Below are 23,601 nucleotides of genomic sequence, written 5' to 3'. Positions count from 1 at the left end.
GTCAAACCTAGGCAGGATAGAGTAGAATAGCTGACATGGCAAGTACACACCAAAGTATAAAAAAGAAGTTAAAAAGTAGCCAATGGTTAATGCTGAGCCTGAGCCGCTTCTGGCCATCCAAACTCAGGCAGGCTCAACTGCTCTTAATTATTCTTTGCCTGGTTCTGCATGCAGCCACACAAAACCTGGTTCACCAGTGTTCATGCAGAGCTTCAACAACCCACTTTTGGGATGTCTAGCCCAGGGTTTCTCAACCAGGGTTCTGTGGCACCCTCGGGTTCCGCGAGAGGTCACTCGGGGTTCCCTGGGAGATCACGATTTAAAAAAATATTTCCAATTCGGGCCACTTCACATTAGAGAGGTATGTTTCATTCATTTTCAGTTTAAGACCACTGTTGGTGCATCTAGACAGGCCTGCCCATGAAGTAATATCGTAACATGGTAACCTCTGGCCTCTATTGGAGCCTGGATGTGCAGGGGGGTCCCCGAGGCCTGGAAAATATTTCAAGGGCTCCTTCAGGGTCAAAAGGCTGAGAAAGGCTGGTCTAGACTGAGCAGGGGACTGGACTTCCTACCCAAAAGAGCTCTCATCAACTCTAGGATTTCCCTTCAGCGTCATTATTTCATACCACCCTGAGTTATCCCAAAGTGCTGAGAAACCTCCAGATGTCCTGAACTACAATTCCCACAACTTCCCATTAGCTATACTCACAGGAGCTGATGGAAGCTGATGTTGCAAAGACTTGAGGGGATGATTCTGGCCCATGATTCTGTGCTGCGGCAGCCACTATTTCAGGGGAAGCCCATCACTTTGTCCCTGTACTAAATATCTCAGGGAAAGGAATACAACCCCTCCCACTTGGAATCATTCCCCCCCACCCACAAGATCCATGGTTGGTTGCAACCTGCAGGCCTTTAGAAAGGCAGTTAAGATCTGGTTTTCCCCTGGGCACTTGAGTCAGAATGAGCAGAGTTCCCAACTGATGAGGCATAACATACATTACTTCTGCACATCTCTTAATTGTTCTAATTTGCTTTAATGGTGTTATTTTTTTCTTTCGTATTTTTCTTTCATGGAGTTATATGCCCCCCCGAGTCACACTGACAAATGTTCAAAATAACTGACCATTGAACAGATACAGTTTGTATAGAAGCGTCAGTCTTGTTTCAACTAAGGAGATAAATTTGGGCTAATTCCTGGTTGGGAAGATTACTTAGGAACTGTGCGTTACTGGAAGGAGCAAGATGTAAATGTGTTGACACATGCACACCAAAGTTACTTTGCGTGGAACAACAATTTCCCTACAACATAAGCCTGGCGCTTAAGGCTCCGGTGTCTCAGCATTGGGATGTCCAGAACTGTTTATATACTCATTTGATGTCATGAGCACTGATGGTGAGCAGGAGGGGGCCTCTATCCAGGGGGGGAAAATGCATGCGTAGTACTGAGAAGTTAAGCAGCCATCCAAAGAGACACAGAACAGACCCGCCTTGACTTTCGGGGTTTATCTGTCTGGGTTTTCCCACGCTTCTTCAGTTTGTTAGGATTTTCTGTCTTATGCAGCAGTAATAAACACTAGAGACCTACTCCTCATCTCAGTGTGGTTCCTGGCTGTTAGGACATTTGATTTGTCTCTCCTGCTGGGGAAAAGAAACACATCCATATTTGTAAATTTAGTGTTTAATGTTAAATCAATGTAATTATAGCCCTTTAAAGCAAGTCAGCAGCTCCAGAAAGATTTACACCAAGTAACCTTTTTAGTACTGAAATTATGGATGCAGTGTTTTATCTTATTTTAGGGAAATCCAGTTCCAAGTAAGGAAACAAGTATGATAATATCAGCAGCACTGCCTCTCATCAACATTTCCTATGCATACATTTTGCTTTATCGTTCTATGCGGACTTCTTGGCAACATCTTTGGCACAAAACACACAGGAATTTTCCAGAAATGGAATTTATACTAAAAGAAAAACCCTGCTCTGGAAAGGAAAGTGTATTTCTCCTATAGCTGATCAAGTCCACCAAGCAGTACTGCAGCTGAAAATCCATCCATGCCAAGTATGAACTAAAGGGTCTTGGGCAGAAAAACATCATTTATACACTTTTCAAACCAAAAAGTTTTTGTAAGACCAGAGCTGCTGGGGATTTCAGTGGTCCAGAAAGACTGTGAGCTGCCCAGAGTCACGCATCTGACATAGGCAGCTACATAAATGGAATAAAATAAACAGAGATGCATATGGGTTTTAAGTCCTATAGCATCTACAAGACAAGTGATATCGACACTAAGGAGGAAGTTTTGCAGAGTGTTCTCCATAAGACTGAAGGATGTAATTTATTCAGAAAATGTGTAAGGGTGAAGAGCAAAGAGGAAGGATCTTTCCTACCCAGCAAGACTCAAGAGGGCATCGGCTGATACTCTTCTTGGGGGTCCTGCTTTTTAAGCACACCGACACAGGACGGAATGCTAAGATTATGCAGAGGCAAAGAAACACGCAGAGAACATTCTTGTAAGAACGCCCACAGTCCATTCTATACGGAACTGCTATCCTGAGAATCTGGAAAAGTGTCAAAGGGTTTTATTAAAACACTTATCACCGCAATAAAAGCAAACCCTCCAGAAAGAAAAGTGCAGCAAGACTGTATTCCAGGAGGAAGTGCATAAACAGCGCAAGTTCTCTCCAAGACCGGACTGCTAAAGTCCGGGAAACCTACGCCCATAGTTCTTCCTGGCACAAGATGTCAGAAGCAGCGTTATTTTTTTCAAAAAGATATTTAAACCCTCAAGTAGAGAACTACTCTTTGTAACTATAAAAATACAACCTGCACAGCACAAACCAACACCCATGCCAATTTGGGAAAGGGTCTGTAACTTCAACACACATCCAAGGGCCTGTTTGGTTGGAAGACAAGGCGGCCGCGGGTGAATCCAGGAAAGCTTTCCCCTGCTCACCTATTCTTTGATGCATCTCTGGGCAGACAGCTTGGAGGAAGAGCACCATCCCGCCCACGCAGCAAGGATTAGATATTCGCTTGAAGTCGCAATACGAATGGCAGTACAGGAGGTGCTTACACCCTGTCCTAACACACACACACACACATAGTTAAACACAGATTGGATCTTCAGGCAGACACACTCCTGAAATAAGGGGCACGTGAGTACCAAGAAGCCAGACCAGTCAAGCAAAAGTGATGACCCAGCCCTTATTGATGGGAGGAAAAGATCAAAGTACAGCACAGAAGGCAAAACCTACATCTCTTTCACAAAGTAAGGCAGCACTGGATCCTGAAAATAATCTGTCCCTGGCAACATACACCGCTGGGAAACGTTGAAGAAGCAGACAAGTTTTCCTCTAACTAGTACTCCCAACTCCAGAAGTTGGGAACCGATGTCTAGAGAACAGCCAGTTTTTTCCTACTTTGGAATCTCTTAGAATTGTTTCTGGGATATATGGAGCCAGGCCTTCTAAGAACATACCCACAGAGAAACCACCATCCCTCCGTCATTAGTTTTCTGCATCCTTTCATAAAGACAAGTAATGTTTGGGGAGTCTTCAAAACACCTCACTCAGAAGGAATTATCAAGCTTATCTGCTGCACTTAAAAAGCTGAGCCAACTTCTATCAACTGGATTTCTGCAGTCCAAATGCTGCAAGGGATTAAACATCCCTTTTTCCCCAGTTTCTTGCAAATCTCAAAGTGACCAGACACTACAACATCTGAGTTTGGTTAACACTCATTATAGTACGCCGTACAACTTCTTAAGTTTGACTACCACTGCCCACCCACCTTCTGAACTCCATCAAAGGGTTACAAATAATCTTTAACCTGCTCAAATTTTCACATTAGTAGTATCTCCTGTCCCAAGCTCACACCACCCCATCTTCATTGCCAATCCCTTCCCCACTATTATCCTCATCAGACCCAGCTTTAATGAACCAAGGGGACAAAAATCTCAGGTTACACATTGAAAACATCAACAGAGATGCCTGACAACTAAACTTAAATCTCACTCACTTGGATCATCCATGTTTATCATTGTTTGATTCCTAATTATCTCTTAGCTAACCTGTTATACAAGCCTATCTACCTAACTCCCATCTAGCAGGAATTCACACCTCTCCGCTCAGTTTTATGCACCAAATTCTGCCAGCTCAACTCTATCCATGGTTCACCAATGGTTTGTTAATTTTCTCCCTCCACATCTCTGCAACAGCCTGGCAAGCTTGGCATACAGATAACGCCTGCATAAGTCAGCTGCAGAATTACCCTTGGCTCCTTTTCCAAGGAGAAATAAGGAAGTCACTCCCCACTTTTCTTTGTCTTACAAATCAGCACTAGGCTACTCACACCCATCCACAACCTTCTGGAAGTATCTCCCTAAGTTTCAGCCACCACACCTGCCCCACTCTCCACCCAGGATTCCACACACACACTTGAATCTAACATCTTCCTTTCTCTTTCATCTTGGCTCCTCAGAGTTAAAGGGCATTAACTTGAAAGCTTCTTGCCTCCCCACAACTTGCTTGGGCCTTGCTTCCTCCAATTTTCCAGCTGGCTACTTTATCCTGGAATACCCTCCTCCTTTTCCCACAAGGACCTGCCACTTCAACTCACCCTGAAATTGGAAGAATGAAACTAGGAGCTTTCCTACCTTCATATATTATACACCTGTTGAAAGCCATGGCCTGTTAAAGAGGAAGTGAGCCTAGCCAGGATTGAATGGAGATAGCAGGAAATCAGGCACAGCAGGGTTAATGCAAGTAGGTGCATGAACACCCAGCGTCCAAACCCGCTTCCCTCCACAATCCCAGAAAGCCATTTTAGTTCTCCCATGTGAACAGAAAAAAATCCCATTTAATCCCTCATTTGTTGCTTCTTTTACCTACCAAGCAACAGCAGAGCCATTAACCTGGCAGGCGGAAAATATAATTATACCGTGACATCCTCCTATCCCACTCAGCAGGAGGAGGAGGAGGGTGGAAGGTGCCTGGAACTGAACAATTAAGCTTCGGGCAGAAGTAGGGGAGAAAGATACACGTATCCAAGGGTGCGCATTCGAGCAGGTTTAGCCCCGACCCCGCACCCCAATTCCCCATTCATAAGGGCAGCTGGCAAGGCAGGATGCAAATTCGCCAAACGGACAAATAAGCAAACTTCTCAGGCCGCCCCCTCGCCCTTTCACCCCCGTCAGGTGGCCCCAACTGTCAAACGGCGCCCTCCCAGCGGAGGAAAGCGGCGTCTGGAGAGAGGCCTCCGAGGAGGCTCCACACGTTCTCACCCACACGTGTACCCGCTCCCGCGCCCCCCATCCTGGCGGGGGCAGGCAGGGCCGCGCGGGCGCTGCCCGCCTCACCTGGAGATGCTCCTGGAAGCGGATCGGCAGGATCTGAGCCATGGCGGCGGACGCGTTGTTGGGGTTTGGGGGCTCCAGCCCGAAGCCGGGGACGGGGCGCTGGCCTCTCCTCAGGAACGCAGGGGCGACGAAGCGGAGCGCGGACGAGCCGGCGCGTAATGGCGGGGCAGGCCGAGACGGTGGGCAGCCCCCGCGAGCGATCCGGGACCACCTCGCGCGGCGGAAGGACACCGACGGGCCTCCTTGGGGAAAAGAGCGCAGCAGCCGCGCCTCAGCCTTATCCTGCGCCTCACCTGCCGCGGATTAACCGAGCGGCGGAAGGATCGCGCCGAGGGCGAACACCGCCCACGCAAGGAATCAATGGACCCGGCGGAAGGATACGGGAAGCCGGAAGGGACTTTTTTTTCCGGCCGCCCCGCGTCGTCGTGGTTCGTCGTACGGAGAAGCCCCGCCTCCAAAGCGCTGGGTCTCCAGCCCTTCCTCCCTCCCGCTTTTTTTGCCACATCATGCGACATGGGCGGGGGGCACGTCAGTTCCGTTCCTAGAGTGGCCCCGCCCATCCTCGGATCACGTGGCCGGAGGTTAGAATTTAAAGAAGAGAAAAAAAAAGACGCGCGAGGCGGACGTTCTAGGGCGGAGGAAGTAGCGCCTTGCTCCCTTCCCGCTCTAATGCTAAAGGAGCCCCTCGCGAGGTTCTGCGCCGGCGCGCCTCTGCTAGGGCAGACGGCTAAAGCGGGACTGAGAATCGGAGGCTCCTAAGAGTTGGGGGTTCGAATCTCGCCAGCGCCACAGGGCAGGGTGACCTTGGACCGGTGACCTTAGAAAAAGAAATGAAAGCCGGGTGTAAACGGGGACTTCCGATTGTAGAGTATCTAATATATATACAGTATATATTCGGTATGTAAGACACTGCACACCAAGCAGTTCGAAAACATGCAAATGTGAGTAGATTAATTGGTACCGCTTCGGCGGGAAGGTAACGGCGTTCCGTGAGTCATGCTGGCCACATGACCCGGAAGTGTCCTATGGACAACGCCGGCTCCAAGGCTTTGAAACGGAGATGAGCACCGCCCCCTAGAGTCGGACACGACTGGACTTTACGTCAAGGGAAACCTTTACCTTTTTAAGTGATGCATCATGGTTTAAAAGCACATGTTGGCTTGGTCCAATGCAGGGTCTCCTTGGGGTAAGGTAAATTGCATTAAACCCTAAAAATGTATGTGGTTCTATTCTGGACCCCAGGAAAAGCTTCTGAGAAAGGAAATGCAAAGGGAAACACAAGCGTCATTTAAGTTATTTATGATATTTGAAGAGGCACTGCCTTTGACCATGGATGCTCCTTCCTTTTTGTAGCATAATCATCATCGTACTTCATTGTATGCTGCCAGATTCTCAATGACTTTGGATGGTTCACAACAATCAAACTTAGATACAGGTAGTCCTCACTTAATGACCACAATTGGGAATGGAATTTTGGTTGCTAAGGAAAGAGGTCATTAAGTGAATCTGACCTGATTTTACCACTTTTTTGCAGTGGTTGTTAAGCAAATCACCATGATAGTTAAGTGAACCACATGGTCCTTAAGCTAGTCACACAGTTCCCCATGGATGTTGCTTGCAGGAAGCCGGCAGGGAAGGTTGAAAATGGCAACGCTATGACCATGGGACGCTGCGACCGCCATAAATGCGAACCAGTTGCCAAGTGCCCAAATCATGATCACATGACCATGGGGATACTGATCGTCATAAGTGTGAGCACTGGTTATAAGTCAGTTTTTTTCAGCACTGTCGTAAGTCTGAACCATCACTAAACGAATGGTCGTTAAGTGAGGACTACCTGTAGAAGATGAAAGATGGCAAGCATGATGAAGCGAGGGGTCTCTCTTGCCAAAGCCTGGGAGTCTTCATGGCTCTTCTAAACAACAGCAGAATGAGGGCCCTCCAGATCTCGGGGGCAGACCTAGTTCCAGAGGGCAGGGACTGCGACAGAAAGGCCTGCTTCCGGTGTCCACATAGATGGCATTGTTGAATCGAAGGAACTCGGAGCGCGCCAACCCTGCAGTCCCTCAGTTATCCAGACCCTCTGCCCTTTATAGGTACCAACCAGCACTTGAATTGCACCCAGAAGCAGTCTGGTGACCAGCACATCTCAGAAAGCAGAGGTGTTACACGGGCACGCCAAGGCAACCGGAGAGACTCGTGACAAAATGCTGTAAAGCCGCACGTCACACATGAAGGCTCTTCTGCCGTATACTCCGTTCCACTTCCTGCATTATCTATCCTCTCCCTTGCAAGAGTTAATCTGCGTTTGCAACCAAACAACCAACTCAGTTACTGTAATGTTTTGAGCTTGGCCAATCTGTTCTGGGCGTAGAAGGATCCTGTTCTCTGAAGCCAAACGCAGAAAGCTCCAATTTCTCCAGGCCGCAATTCTTACGTAGACAATCGTAAAAAGTGGCCAGGTTTGGAACAAATAACCAGCACAGAACGAGTGCACTGCCACCATTCCACCTATTCCCGAGAAGAGCTTGGCCTTTCCATTCTTCTCTTCTATCTTCCTGTGAGAAAGGATGATAATGCAATATTAATATAGTACAATCGATCCTTAAAGCTCTTTACAACACTGCAAAGCAGAAACATCTAGGCCCATGGCTTGTAAAAACCGCAGTCTAAATTTAGATGTTGGGGCAGAAGAGAAACTAAAGCAACAGTAGAACAAACAAAGTAACTTTGTGTGTGTGTGTAATGTAACAATTCCGTTGACATTAAAAAGGCTTAAGACACTTTGAACCATTAAAAAAAAAGAAACTTCCCCCAATCTTTTATCAGTGGCTTTATACCACTTTCATATCCAATTCAAATTCACTTTCATTTTCTTAGGAATGACGGTGTTTTGTTCCTCCAAAGAACATCAGAGGGACCCTGCTGGATCTGACTAAGATCTGGTGGACCCAGGTATTCAGGTGGCGGCCAGCCAAGAAAACCACCTGGAGTCCCTCTGGTAAGAGGAGATGGGCGGTGACAAATTTGATCAACCAACCAACCAACCAACCAACCAACCAACCAACCAACGGATCATCAACCCAGACTCCTCACTTGAGGCACAAACGACCAGGCTCAGATTATCCTACGCATTATGTGAAGACCCATCTCTCTGGAGAAGTCCATAATGCTGGGAAAGGTGGGAGGAAAGAGAAGAAGAGGACGACCAGCAGCAAGGGGAGGGACACCGTGGCGATGGGGGCACCACTGGCAGACCTGAAGGACCAGGTTGGGGACAGATCCTCCTGGAGAATATCTATGTGGTTGCTAGGAGTCGAAATCAACTTGATGGCACATCGTCAAAACTAGTAGCCATTGGTAGCCCGACCCTCCAGGAGCCTGCGCTGGTCCCCTTTCGAGCCACCCATCAAATGGTCTCCCATCACACCAACTGCTTGCAAATTCCAGTTTGGTTCCAGGTGAAAAAGCATTTCATTCTGTGGGTCTGGACCTCCCTGCGTTCAGTGGATGACCTCAAGATCATGAGAGAAGGTGCAAAACCTCTCTGTCCACCTTGGCTGTGCCATGCAAGATTTTATATATTTCTACTATGCCTTCCCTTATCCTCCTCCATCCCGTGCTAAAGAACCCTGATTGCTGCAACCTTTCCTGATAGAACTGCTCCGACTCCCTTTGCTAATGCCTTAATATCTATCTTTTTTAAGGTGCAGAATTGTACGCAATACTCCCAGCATGATCTCACTGTAGATGTGTGCCATCCTTCTCAAATAACCTCCTACTGCAGAGTTTCTCAACCTTGGCAGCTTTAAGATGTGTGGACTTCAATTCCCAGAATTCCCCAGTCCACATTCTTAAAGCATGCTGGCTGGGGAATTCTGGGAGCTGAAGTCCACACAGCTTAAAGTCGCCAAGCGTGACAAACACTGTTCTATTGTATGCCAGCTCTTGCAAACAACAGAAGCTCTTATCTTATACATATTTCCTCAAATGGGTTCACATACCTCTGTTATCATTCATTCTTCCAAAAATAAACGTTGGGACGGTGAATTACTCCAAAGCCAAAGAATTCAAGGGTTTCTTATATAAGAGTGTATTACGGTAGCTTTATCTCCTTTAATCCTGAAAGGAAAATAAAAGTAGAGAACCGCAGATAAAAATAGCTGAAGAGGGTTGAGGGAGAAATATCTGGGCTGCCTGAGAAAGAAATTTACCAGCTCTCTTTGGGTTGGAAAAGAAAATATTTCCCCGAACTCTTGGTGAGAAATAAGCATAATATTCATAAGTTTGCTGGTGTTCAGCAATGACAAATGGGTCCAACTGCAAATATTTGCAACAGAGATTGCTACTGTTCATTCATTCTGTTTGTTCTTTCCCAACTCTCCATTTTCACAGCAATCAATGAAGTCCATTCTGTGAAGGGGCGGATCTACTAGGAAACTTATGACACTTAAGCTTCAGGGGCCCTAATCCCAGAGGGGCCCAAGAAGCGACTCTAGTCCACATTGCTTAAAAATTTGGGGTCTCCTGTATGAGAAGGTTGTTTTAAAAAAAATAATAATATAGTTAGAATAAAAATTTAAAGGTTTATTGAAGTATCACGTAGGCTAGCTGTAAACGAAAAAACTAAGGATGTTTCTAAATATATTTAATATAAAATAATTATAAATAATTGAAAACACTATTAACATTTAGGACAGAACTTAAAATTGTTATTACAGTTACTTATCTTAGGCTTGTCATGGAACAACCCCACTGAAGAAAACAACAGTGGTTACCCAGACCTTGTTGCTGGTTGCAAAGGGGCCCCCGTAACCGTTCAAGCTTCAGGGCCCCAAAAATGTAGGTCTGCCACTGATTCTGAGTGTACACAATTATTCTGGGGTGTTCCTCCTATGAGACCTCTTGCTAAAGTCACTCCCTCTCAGCCCAACCCATCTCACAGGGTTGTTGTGGGGGGTGGGGGTGGAAATAGGAAGTAGGTTTGCCACCTTGAGTTGATTGATCTACCTAACCAAAAAAGGTGGGATAAAAATCTAATAATAATTTCCGCCAGGGTGTCCTTGGAGGGGGGGAGGTCAAACACTCAAGATGGTGGTCATGGTTGCACAACCGGAGCCCCCCTTTTGATTACATGTGTTGCAACACAGATTCAAAAAGGGGCGGGGTTTCAATTGTACAGTCGTGACCACCTTTTTTACTTTTTTTGGCACTTTCCCCACAACCACAGATGCCCCTAAAAGGGTTGTTTGTACTTTAGACCAGGGTTTCCCCACCAGGGTTCCGTGGCACCCTCAGGTTCCACAAGAGGTCACTAGGGGTTCCCTGGGAGATCACCATTTATTTAAAAAATTATTTCAAATTTGGGGAACTTCACATTGAAGAGGCAGGTTTCATTCTTTATTTCTAGTTTAAGAACATGGTTGATGCACACAGACAGGCCTACCCATGAAACAAATATAATAATGTTGTAACTTCTGGCCTGACTCATCCTTGGGGGAGCTGGGGGTGGTGACGACCGACAGGAAGCTCTGGCGTGGGCTGATCCATGAAGTCACAAAGAGTTGGAAGACTAAACGAATAAACAAACAAACAAAAAAACTTCTGGCCTATATCTGAGCCTGAATGTGCAGGGGTTCCCCAAGGCCTGAAAACTATTTCAAAGGTTCCTGCAGGGTCAAAAGGCTGAGAAAGTCTGCTTTAAACTTAAAAGGAAAGTTGCATGACCTCAAAAGTCAGGGTCCATGGCCTGTTAAAAATAATTTTTGGCATTAACTTCTTTGCAAGCTTTACATACCACACTGACTGAGTTCACACAATACAAACCGACTACATCACCATTTGATGCAGTGCGTGTATGGCGTTAATACGAAAATAGAATGGTGGAGATGAGGTGGGCTCCCTCTTAAGTCTTTTGAAAGTTCTTAAAGAAAGGGGCTATTTTGGAGACCCTTCCCATTTTGATTGAATGTGGCCATCTTTCTTTATTCTTTTCCCCTTGTATTGTTGCACTGCTGTTGTGTTTTTATTTTTTGTCCCAGGTATATTTTGGATTTTTTTTCCCCGTGTAAGCCGGCAAGAGTCGTTTGGATTGTGATGGGCCCAGAAATACATTTAATAAATAAATAAACATTCCCTCCACAAAAAAGAACATCACAGTCATCCGAGACTGATGTTCATTCTTGGCTGGCAGTCTCCAGCAGGCAGACAATATGCTCAGGCAGGAATGCAATTTGAGCCCTCAGAGATTTATAGCAAGTGTACAAAATTTATTTCCATATTTTACAAACCAACGGCAGCTGCTGCAGAATATATTACGTGCCCACAATGCAGCTCGGTGATATGAAATAGCAAACCAAACATAAAAGCTCATTACCGTCCTGCACAAAAATTTTACTTACCCGAACAATTCTGACGTGATACGCCAAGTTCAAATTGCACCAGCCAGGAAAAACATCAACGGCTGGACATTAAAACAATAAATAAGATCTACAAATAGCTAAACATATTCATTTCAGGATTTTTTCCCCCACCTTGGGAAAGAGAAAGAATCAGGATTTATTACCAATGGTGCACTGTTGTTCAGCCATCAAAAATCCTCATCAATGTTGCTATTGATTTCAGTACAACTGCAGACTGGCTTTTTAACTGTCCTGGTTACCTCCAATGAATTTTCCTGTTACTATAATTCCTGGGGTACAATGAGAGGTACATCAAAGATAGGGGAAGGTAAACTAATTTGGGCCTATAGTGTAGACAGGACTTTAGAAATGCTGAAGTTTAGAGCCAATGCAAACAAAACAGCCTGTTGGTTTGGATCTGTCGATGTAATACTGATCCCTAAAATGTGTCCCGCAAGGGAAGACGGCCTCAGCCAGAAAACAAAAATTCTCTCCAACTGGTAGCTACAATCCTCGATGCTGCTTCATCTTGCTGACGGTCCTCATATACCGGATTGTAACTCCGCCCCTGCAGGAATTAATGTGACTTTTTCAGATTTCCTGGGTCCCAGTTTTCTACTTTTCTTCCCAGCTAGTACCAGCAGTGTAGTCTCTGATCCAAAAATGCAAATGATCCCAGTAGGACCGGCATTTATGGGAATCACTGGGCCACAGTGACTGGGTTAGCCAGAGTCCTTGGACGAGGGAGTGGATCCCTGCATTCTCTCCTGCTTCCTCTCCAGGTACCGTGCGCGAGCATCTCGGATCGACTGTTCATCGTTCCGTTTCTCCATTTTATTTGCAGGCTCGCCTGGCGCCTTTTCTAAAGACAAAAGATCAGAGTGCCAAATGAAGAAAGAGCAGGAGTCATATCCACATCCATCAACAATCTCCTCACGTCTCAGCACACAACAGAGACATGGATGATCTTCAGGAAGTCCCAGCGCTTTGAAGCTCACCGTTCTGTCTTCCGAGGTCTTCCCTGGTCCTCCATTTCGCCATTTCCTCCTCTGTCACGTTCTCCCGGGCCATGCTGCTCAGCTCGTAAGCATCAATCTGGTGGAGGCGAGGAAGCAGATCCTGCACCCACGCGTAACGAATTGGACACACCGTCCTCAAGTAAATCTTGGAGGTCACCACAACATCATGGAAGAGGATCCAATCCAGCTGGTCTTCCTGATCATGGAGCTAAAGATGATCCAGGGATTTAGATGTTGGTGGGGCTTTGCATACACAATCCCAGCCTTTTCTGAAGCCCTGGTGAGATGTTCCCAACCAGCATACGGGTAGTCCTCGACTTAAGACCACAATTGGGACCAGAATTTTCATCGTAAGTTGTTGTGGTTGTAAGTCAAGTCACCACATGACAGGACCCAATTTGATGACCATTTTTACAGAGACTGTTAAGTGAATCGTGGGTTGTTAAGTGAATCACCGTGGTCATTAAGCAAATCCAGCTTCCCAAATGGGTGTTTTTTCCCGGAAAACGGCAAAAAACGTTGCAAAATGCGATCACATGACTGCAGGATGGTGCAACTGGTTCTAAATGCAAGCCGGGTGCCAAGCACCCGAAATGTGATCATGTGACCGTGGAGGGGTGGTGCAATGTTTTGGGATGCTCAGAAGTGCTTTACAGGCCATAAACCACCCATTCCAAGGCCGTCATAGCATCGGACCCTCATTAAACGAACAGTTGTAAGTCGAGGACTGCCTGTAATTCCATTTTTCTCAGCTTGGGGCCCACCAGATGTTTTATTTCTTTAGTTAAATTTGCTATGGCTGCTCATTCCACCACACTCTGGGAGGCTTACAAAATCAAATGCAAATTAAAATTAAAAATATGAACAAAACAAGACCGCCTGAACTAAAATAGCCACTACAAAACACAGCATGACAGCCCCCCCTCCCAAAAAAAACAACCCCAGGCCTGGGACCAAAGCCAAGTATTCAGAGCTTTCTGGAACCCTAGGAGAGGGCGCCAACCGTATCTCTGGGGAGATGCTGTTCCAGAGGGCGGGGGCCGTGACAGAGAAGGCACATTTCCTAGGTCCCACAAGATGGCAACGTTTAATGGAAGGGACCTGGAGTGTACCCACTTTGACTGAACATACCAGGCAGGCAGAAACAATGGGAGAGAGGAGGGCCCTCAGCATCCAGGTCCTATGCCACGAAAGCTTTAAAGGTAAATTCTGTAAGCCGCCCGGAGTCACCCTGTGTGAGTTGGGTGGCCGTATAAATTTGTTTAATAAATAAACAAACAAACAACCAGCACCTTGAATTGCACCCTGAAGCCAACTGGTAGCCAATGCAGCTCTCAATGCAGTGAGGACCGCCCATTACTGCTTGCACCACTGCATTATGAACTAGCTGTAGTCCAGATGATCTTTAATAATAATAATAATAATAATAATAATAATAATAATAATAATAGCAGCAGCAGCAGCAGCAGCAATTGTGGGGAGTCTGTGGATGCCTTATAGCAGTGTTTCTCAACCTTAGCGACTTTAAGATGTGTGGACTTCAACTCCCAGAATTCCCCAGCCAGCATGGCTGGCTGGGGGATTCTGGGAGTTGAAGTCCACACACCTTAAAGTTGCCAATGTTGAGAAATGTATATAATACATGTATAATGCATGGTTCATATATAATGCATTATATATTTTGCATCATAGCTCCCAACATTCCTAACAGTGTGCCGAACAGGGGGCAGGAACCCAATTTCCAAAGGCACCAAGGTATCAACTCTAACCCCATAAGGCAGTGTTTCTCAACCTTGGCGACTTGCAGACATGTGGACTTCAACTCCCAGAATTCCTCAGCCAGCTTGCTGGCTGGGGAATTCTGGGTGTTGAAGTCCACCCATCTTCAAGTCGCCAAGGTTGAGAAACACTGCTGGAAGGCATCTACAGACGCCCCACTGCTGCTGCTGCTGCTGCTGCTGCTGCTGCTGCTGCTGCTGCTGCTATTATTATTATTATTATTATTATTATTATTATATAATTTAAACACAGCTGATGTTTGGAGAGGAGAACAAGGGTTGCACAATGTTGGTCTTCTAACATGGGGTCTTGCAAAGTTTCCGGAAATACACAGAAAACTTCCAGGGAGTGGACAGTAAGGTGGCTGATATTTCATGAAAGTACAAGGGGAGAGGGGGAGAGAGGCTGATTGATTGAATCGATTGATCGATTGATTGATTGAATCGATTTGTATAGCTGCCCATCCCCACAAGCGTTTCTGGCTGGCAATCTTCCTGAATCTGTGTTATTTCATCATGGTGGCCAACATCTGAAAGGCTTGCCTTCTTTTGTGGACAACCCACCTGGAGAGGCCATCTTGGGGAACCCTGAACAGGAGTGTTCCTACTAGAAGGACCAAGGATATTGCAGTACTTTGTGGCAAAGAGATGCCCGATGCTCTACTCCTAATCCCCACACCAAACACCGAGCAGCGGAACTACAGGCTCAGGAAGGTCATGAATGCACAGAATCTGCTCAAGAGACTTTTCCCTCCAAGTCTTTATAGCAAAGTCTCCATCAATCGAAGAGAATATCTGTAGCTCAGGGTTGAACTGTGGAGTCCTTGGTGCTCTCTGAGCCTTGTTGTTTTCTTGCAGACGTTTCATTGCCAGACAAGAAAACAACAAGGTTCAGAGAGTACCAAGGACTCCACAAATTCTCCACCATTCCACCACTGAACAATAATTAACCGGAAGAGGGGACTTACAGCAGATGAAGGATGAATATAGGCTATGCTGCCGTGGCCATCCATGGTGCGAAAAGACTTCCCTGCAGACCTGAAATTAAAGCCCAAGAGAAGAAGGGGGAATGCTGTTGCTTTGCCCCAATGCCAGGATGCCTGGATAGAGTGGAGGATGGTCCCCCAAATTCCCAGAGGACCCCAGCCAGGGGAAATCACAAAATCCATTTACATCTCTGCAGCGGAAATTACGATCCCAAAAGCTGGGCACTGCTGTCTGCCCCACACCAACTTCAGCCCCGCCATCCCACCCTGAACCAAGGCCTTACCTCCTGGCCACATTGGCAAAATAACCTGCGCAGAGACACCTTCTTAGGATCTCATTTCTGGAACCGTCAAAATCCTCTTTTAGAAAGTCTGGCAGCTGGAGAAAGAAATCCCACGGAGATATATTCTTTTTATTGGGATTAAAGGAAACTATTTCGTTTAGGTCTTTTGCTTTATTTTTTTAGGCTGCAATTTTATAAAAAGCATTATTATTATTATTATTATTATTTTATTATTTTTACTATGGATTTTTTAAAAAAATCATTACTGTAAACTGGATTGTAGAGGATAATAAATCAGACAGGCCAGATAGACAGACAGATGTTCTCAGGTACATGGAAGATGATAGATGGACGGGTGGATGATCTCAGAAGATGAAAGATAAATATTAGATAGAGAAATCAATGGGTGGATGGAAGATGATGGATGCATGGATGGATGGACATGGGTGGAGGTTCTCAGAAGATCTTAGAAGAAACAGACGGATAGATCTCAGATAGAGTTGGATGATCTCAGATTGAGGGAGGGAGGGAGGGAGGAAGAGGGGGGGAAGGAGGGAGAAAAGGAAGGAAAGGGGGGAGGGAGGGAGGGAGGGAGGGAGGGAGGGAGGAAGGAAGGAAGGAAGGAAGGAAGGAAGGAAGGAAGGAAGGAAGGAAGGAAGGTCCATTGTATCCATCCTTGGCAAGCTTTAAATTACCTGCTTCAGCCTGTTGATGATTTCACGAAGCTGTCTTTCTACACTGAATGCCAGTTTCACAGCTCTCCAGTGGACCCAATTTTCCTGACACCAAACAGAGGGAGATGTGCTGGAGAAGTAAATCAAGGCAGAGAAACAAGATTATATTTTTTTCCCCACCCAGTAGAAATCTTATCAGCTGCATTTTGCCATCCCCCTGAGCGACTACCTCGTCCCTTACATCCTTATCGGCATTAGCAGACTGTTTTAGGCAGGAATCCGTGGCAAAGTGCTGGCAGGGGCCACCAACACCTTCAGAGGGTGCCTATAGAACTCTCAAATTTCATATATTTTTACAAAGGTTAAAATCTCATGAGGTGGCCCATTCTTGTGAGGCACCTTTTGATGTCCTTGTCTGCATGTTCGGGAGATTTCTTGCAAGATTTTACCATTCTCAGGCACAATCACACAAAATCTTCAGGGTGAGGGATATGGCCATCTTGTAAAATATGTATCTTTAAAAATATATTGTCACGCCCTTAACAGCAGAATAAAACCCAGAACAGAAGATTCACAATGAACCTCATTAGTTAGGTTTATTGTCCAGAGGGCAAGAAATTAATATTCCAAATCTTGGACACCGAATACTGAAACTCCAGTATTACTTGATCAATGAATTTATTAAGGTGGGATCTCTAAGAGCTGTTCCAATTTCTTTTTCAAGACCAAAGACATAATGGTCCTTTTCCCAAATAAATCTGACCTTGAAATATCCATCCATTCATCACTGTTAATCTTCTGAGATATTCCCATTTCTTCCTCAGCCCCAGAGATCTCTCTTACACAGAACTGGATTTTTATGAGCTTGCATGGCATTTGAAAAGATTAACTACCCCTTGCTTAAGGATGGTGTGCCATGCCAACTTGAAAAATAGTACAGTTGCAACCTCCTGCTCATCCAGATTTCTACTTTTGAGGGAAAGATTTCCCACCGCCTTATATCCCCATGAAAAATCCTCTGCTACCCAGCTTCCCACCACCTAGTACAGTGTTTTTCAACCTTGGCCACTTTAAGATGGGTGGACTTCAACTCCCAGAACTCTGCAGCCAGCATGGCTGGCTGAGGAATTCTGGGAGTTGAAGTCCACCCATCTTGAAGTGGCCAAGGTTGAGAAACACTGCCTTATAGGGTTAAAGCCAATACCTTGGTGCCTATAAAAGTTGGGTTCCTGCCTCCTGTTCGGCATACTGTTGGGAATGGTGGGAGCTAAAATGCAAAATATATAATGCATCATAAATGAACCATGCATTATATATGCATTATAGATATTTCTCAACCTTGGCCACTTCAAGCTGGGTGGACTTCAACTCCCAGAATCCCCCTTCTGGGAGTTGAAGTCCACACATCTTAAAGTGGCCAAGGTTGAAAAACATTGATCTGGTATAAGCCTCCTAATATGCAGAAATGCATTCCCCACCTCCACCTCTGCCCTTTTTGCCATCAAAAACTTTTCTTAAACCTCTGGACGTTTACAACGCCTTGCTGCTAGAGAGCCTTGGACGTCATGTCTCCCCAGGGCTAAGTACTCCTGGGGCCAGTTTTGCATTCGGCCTGTTCTCTGACCAAGACTATCCGGATACCTTGCTCTGCACTGCTCGAAGATGCTCAGGAGAGTGGTAAAGTCACTGCATCCTCCCATTTGTAAAGCGAGGTTCTGGTGCCGAAGCTCAGCCCCCTTTTGCTTCTGTGGGTCCCCTACGGAGTATGGAAATTGGAATTGGTTTCCTTTATTTTTTTTCCTTCCAAAAACAAACTCACCATAGTTCAAGGAACACTGGAACGGCCTTTTTTTTTTTAAATGAACAATCTACAGATAATGCCATTTAAGAGTTTCATCACTTGCAAAATAACGGATGTTAGCTAGACCTCAAAATTAGGCCTACATATCAATTTTGATCTGATCGCCAGAAAAGCACTTCAGAGGGCGTGGGAGCTGTCGTGCACTCTGAAACACTTTTTCCTGAACTGAATCCCAACATTTGCAAATTCCTAATCAGAATGTGGTATGGGTAGTCTCCACTTAACAACAACAGAGCCAGAAAATTGGTCGTTAAGCAGTGTGGTCATCAAGCAAGTCACCACATGACCAGACCCAATTTTACAATGGTCATTAAGCAAATCACCACAGACATTAAGTGAATCCAGCTTCCCCAATGGACATTTTGCAAAAAGGGTCGCAAATTGTGATCATCTGACCACAGGAAGCTGCAACTGGTCATAATGTGAGCCAGCTGCCAAGTGCCTGAATTGCAATCATGTGACCGCGGGGATGGTGTGACGGTTTGCGACGGTCATAAGTGTGAGTACAGATCGTAAAGCACTTTTTTCCAAGGCCATCACAACTTTGGACTGTTGTTAAACGAACAGTCATTAAGTGAGGACTACCTGTATTATGATTGGAAAAATGCAGTCATTTATTTCCCTAGGATCTTTCTACAAACTGTAATGCAACAGAGCATGTTTATAGATTCAATGACACCAATTTTATACTATCATGTTTAAGGTTGTTTTGGGGGGGGATCTTTTTCACTTTCACTTTCACTTTCTTTCTTTTTTTATTCCTAGATAGGAAGAGTATTGATACCTTTGAACTCTGGTGGTGGAGAAGACTCCTGAGATGACCATGGACAACAAAAAACAAACAAACCGATGGATCATCAAACAAAACAACCCAGAGTTCTGACTCGAGGCACCAATGACCAGGATCCAATTAGCTTATTTTGGACATATTATGCAAAGCTCTAATTCTCTGGAGAAGGCTCTGATGCTGGGAAAGGTGGAAGGAAAGAGAAGAAGAGGGTGACCAGCAGCAAGAGGGAGGGACACAGTTACAGCAGAGATGGGGGCACCATCGGGAGTCCTGAAAGACCAGGTTAGGGATAGATTGTCATGGGAAAAAATCTATGTGGTCACTACATATTGAAAACAACTTGTTGCTACATAATCAATCAATCAATCAATCAGGTAATTTATTTTTCTTCTTCTTTTCTCTCTCTCTCTCTATAAATAGGCTAGGTTTCTTTTTCATAGTATACTGTTTTTTGCTACAATGGTTATATCATTATATTGCCATTTAGTTTATTTACAGTACTGTATACTTTTACAAAACATTCTGTTGTAATCCATAGGATACAGACGCACAAAGGGGCGCCTGACTCACGCCATGGTCTTCTCAATTGCCACATGTGCCTGTGAAAGTTGGACATTAAAAAAGGAAGACAGAAGAGGAATTGATGCATTCGAATTGTGGGGTTGGCGAAGATTATTGAAAATACCATGGACTGCCAGAAGAACAAACAAATCAGTTTTAGAAGAAATACAACCAGAATGTTCCCTAGAGGCGAAGATAACTAGGCTTAGACTCTCATACTTGGGGCACGTCGTCCGGAAAGACCGATTGCTCGAAAAGGACATCATGTTTGGTAAAGTCGAGGGCCAGCGGAAAAGAGGAGGACCTGCAATGCGATGGATTGATACAATCACCGCAACAATGGATGCAAACACTGGAACAGTCAGGCATATGGCGCAAGACCGAACAGCATTCAGTTCTGTTATACATAAACGACTCAACGGCAACTAACAACATACTATTACAAACTAGGAAATAAAGCTTTTTCAAGAAATATTAACATTTAATATAATTTTATTTTATGGAACTGAAGAAAATAAAATAATTTTTCAATTTTTTTTTTAAAAACATAAATCCCTTTTTTGGCTAGCAGAGCATCCCTGGAGTGGATGGGACCGAAATTTTTGGCTTACTTTTTTACAGTTTCTTGGAAGAGGGTTTAAGAGACAGCACAAAGGCTTCAAGGCTTCCCGAAGCTTAAAATACCCATTTAAAATCTGCCTTCAAACTGAGCAGATTTCTTCACATTATCTAGGGGAGCAGTGAATCTCCGTAACTCCACCTTAGCAAACCAATATGTTTAGGACCACTTTAAAAAAAAAGATTCTTTTGCCCTATCAACAATCATCAAGGTTAGGGGGAGAAAAAGAAGGCATCCAGACCACAGAACTCTTTCCAAGACATGAACCTGTCCAGTGGTGCCTCTCTGCGGCCAAAGACAACTATTGCAGAGTACTTGGCTGTCTGGCACTTTCTATTTTCTGTCATTACTTTTTGAAGACAACAGAAAAAGCCATTCGTAGCAAAACTGGGGCACAAACATTCTGTGCAAGATAAAGGAAGGCCATGATCCCAATCAGCGTCCCCAGTTAATCCCCCAAGCCACTGACGGTGAAAAGCAAGCAACAACAGCAGAGATGACACTCCTAACAACGGTTCTACTTTACAGCCACTCCCGTCCTCACATCACTCTCCTGGAGGACTAATGACTGCTCAGTCATAACCTCGATGTTAGTCCAGATTCAGACAACATGTTGGATAATACAGGTAGTCCTCGTTTAACAACCATCCATTTACTGATGGTTCAGACTTACGACGGTGCTGGAAAAACCGACTTGTGACTGGTCCTCACACTTACGACTGTCGCAACATCCCCATGGTCATGTGATCATGATTCGGGTGCTTGGCAACCGGTTCACATTTATGGCCGTCACAGCATCCTGTGGTCACACAATCGCCATTTTCAGTCTTCTTGGCCAGATTCTGGCAAGCAAAATCAATGAGGAAATGCGTGTTTCTTTTAACAAGCACATGGTTCCCTTAACGCCCACAGTGATTTGCTCAGTGACTGCCTCAAAAAAGGTTGTAAAATTGGGTTAGATTCACTTAATAACCGTTTCACTTAGCAACTGAAATTTTGATCCCAATTGTGGTCATTAAGCGAGGACGGCTGGTTTAACCTTCGTTACTAACCTACAGCAATCCATGGCTGCACACTGTGGTTAAGCAATTGCTCCCCAGTTACAATCCGAATCATGATCTGCCTTTAGACATGGCATGCCAAACCACATCATTGGAAGACCTGAAGGACCAGGTTGTGGACGATCATCCTGGAGAAAACCTACCATGTGGTCGCCAAGAGTTGATAACAACTTGATGGCCCATAATCAGTCAAAAGTCAAGCATGTGAAAGCACATTATGGTTGAGTTTATTAAGGGAACACAGTCACAACCTAAAGCATAGTTTAGGGAAAGGGGCCTTCAGGTAAGAAAACCTGCTTTTGTTCTGGGCTCTTTGGTTTCCCACAATGAAAAATGAGCAATGATAAATTATGAAAATTGCCCTCCTCAAAGCATCACAGAGCCAAAGAAGTCCAAAATCATCTTTTGACAATCCAGGACATTACCACGCATCTCGCACTGTTAACTCGTATGCAGCTGGAGGGGGTGATTTAAAAAACGTTCTAGATTTTCCTGCGTTCCTGGAAGTCTGGTTTTATTCCTACCCATTCTCCTACAGAACCTGCATGGTTCTGACTAAAGAGCCTGCGAGAGGACCACCCCAGGAAAGACGTGGGTCCTGCACTGGTAAAGACCAGCCAGCCATTGCCAACACCCCCCGATCCCACCGGCTCTCACCTGGATGAATGAAGACCTTCTCCACAGACAACATGGCTGCAATCGGGAGCAGCAAGTCATCACAGCCAAGAAAGGCAGCCTTGAGGACGGCGCACGACAAGTGAGGAGGGAGAGGAAGCCAAACCATGAATTGGCCCAGTCTGGTCACGTGACCTTTCCTACCGTTTGAGGATGGGAGAGAAGATTTGTGAAAGGAAGGATATTCCCCAATCAACTGACTCACACAAGATGTTTGGCGAGCACGCCCTGATGATTAGGCAACTGGGACTCAAGCCATCCCATTAAGCTTAACAAGGTTTATTTGTCTCAACACTGGATGTCATATGAATACAGCAAATTTGTTTAATTAACCCAGCTTTAGCCTGCTGCAAAATCAGTGAATCCTTGATTTAACAGACCTCCCATTTAGCAGACGCTGGATGCAACAGACAAAATTTCCATCTGAGTATACCCTGAAGTAACAGGCCAATCCATTGCATCCAAAGTACTCCAAATGAGGATATTAAATTTATGTTAATTTTACGTTATATTTGTGTCACTGGGTTCAATTTACACCATTTGCATAATGACATAATGCCTTCTGGAACGAGGTTCCCACCCCCAGATCTGGATGGCCCTCACTCTGCTGCTGTTTAGAAAAGTCGTGAAGACCCAGCTCTTCGCCCAGACCTTCGGTGAGGGACAGGGAGACCCCTTGCTTCATCACGCTTGCCATCTTTCATCTTTTATTGATTTTACTATAATTTCTTTGTTTGACTGTTGTGAGCCACCTAGAGTTGCTGGGAGTTGGGGAGCATATAAGTTTATTATTATTACTGACATACAGGTAGCCCTTGCTTAATGACTACAATTGGGACCGGCATTGAAGTCACTAAGCGACACGGTCATTAAGTGAATCTGGACCCGATTTTATGACCAATTTTGCAGCAGTCATTAAGCAAATCACATGGTTGTTGAGCAAACCACATGGTTGCTAAGCAAAACATGCAGTTCCCTATTGATTTTGCTTATCAGAAGCTGGCTAGAAAGGTCAAAAATGGCGATCACATGACCACAGGGATGCTGCAACAGTCATAAGTGCGAGGAACAGTCATAAGTTGGTTTTTTCAGCACCATCATAACTCCAGACGGTTGCTAAACAAACGGTCATTAAGGGAGGACTACCTGTACTTGCAGATTTCACATACAGTATATTTGGGAGGCACGGACATTCCCTGCCCCCCATGGTCTGTTAAATCAAGGTTTTACCGTAGTAAAAACGTGAGACTCTTGCAACATTTGGCTCTATTGGGCCTCCTCTGACTGGCTGCAGCTCCGGTTGGCAAAGCATTGCCAACAGGAACACACAATTGTCGGGGGGGACACTCTTCTGTGCTGGTGAAGGGCCCCTCCTGCTTAAAACAATACAAATAATAAAGTTTACCTGTCAATTGCCCCACATTGATAAAGCTGCTTAAGGGCAGCTAGAATGCGCTTCTCTTCCGGATGGTCCAAATATGGAAACCTATAGGGAGTCAGGATTTGCAAGATTCTTTTAGTATAGCCCATCTCAGTA

The 23,601-nt window shown here is 45.2% G+C and overlaps 3 protein-coding genes across 5 annotated transcripts in view; 1 reads left to right on the top strand and 2 right to left on the bottom strand.

The window, feature by feature from the left end:
* The window catches only part of CLTC (clathrin heavy chain), a 79,862-nt gene extending 74,209 nt beyond the window's left edge, over positions 1-5,653 (bottom strand). The window contains exon 1 of the mRNA XM_063296338.1: positions 5,356-5,653. Within this exon, the coding sequence (XP_063152408.1) occupies positions 5,356-5,397 (42 nt within the window). The 5' untranslated portion in view covers positions 5,398-5,653. The remainder of the gene's footprint in view (positions 1-5,355) is intronic.
* Positions 1-23,601, top strand: part of PTRH2 (peptidyl-tRNA hydrolase 2) — a 126,128-nt gene that overhangs the window by 85,582 nt on the left and 16,945 nt on the right. The window lies entirely within an intron of this gene.
* DHX40 (DEAH-box helicase 40) overlaps positions 11,604-23,601 on the bottom strand; it is a 40,056-nt gene continuing 28,058 nt past the window's right edge. Inside the window, exons 10-17 of one of the 3 annotated variants that reach the window (XM_063296372.1) lie at positions 23,470-23,550; positions 22,047-22,204; positions 18,139-18,253; positions 16,519-16,627; positions 15,824-15,918; positions 15,522-15,591; positions 12,755-12,983; positions 11,604-12,618 (exon numbers count right to left, since the gene is read on the bottom strand). In XM_063296372.1, coding sequence (XP_063152442.1) covers positions 12,479-12,618; positions 12,755-12,983; positions 15,522-15,591; positions 15,824-15,918; positions 16,519-16,627; positions 18,139-18,253; positions 22,047-22,204; positions 23,470-23,550 — 997 coding nt within the window. In that variant the 3' untranslated portion in view covers positions 11,604-12,478. The remainder of the gene's footprint in view (positions 12,619-12,754; positions 12,984-15,521; positions 15,592-15,823; positions 15,919-16,518; positions 16,628-18,138; positions 18,254-22,046; positions 22,205-23,469; positions 23,551-23,601) is intronic. The other 2 variants (XM_063296377.1, XM_063296383.1) reach the window with 2 other exon arrangements.

Source organism: Candoia aspera, chromosome 1, assembly GCF_035149785.1.
Source record: "Candoia aspera isolate rCanAsp1 chromosome 1, rCanAsp1.hap2, whole genome shotgun sequence".
NCBI classification, from domain to species: domain Eukaryota; kingdom Metazoa; phylum Chordata; class Lepidosauria; order Squamata; family Boidae; genus Candoia; species Candoia aspera.
Note: the sequence above shows the minus strand (reverse complement) of the source record. Positions and strands in the feature narration are given on the sequence as shown.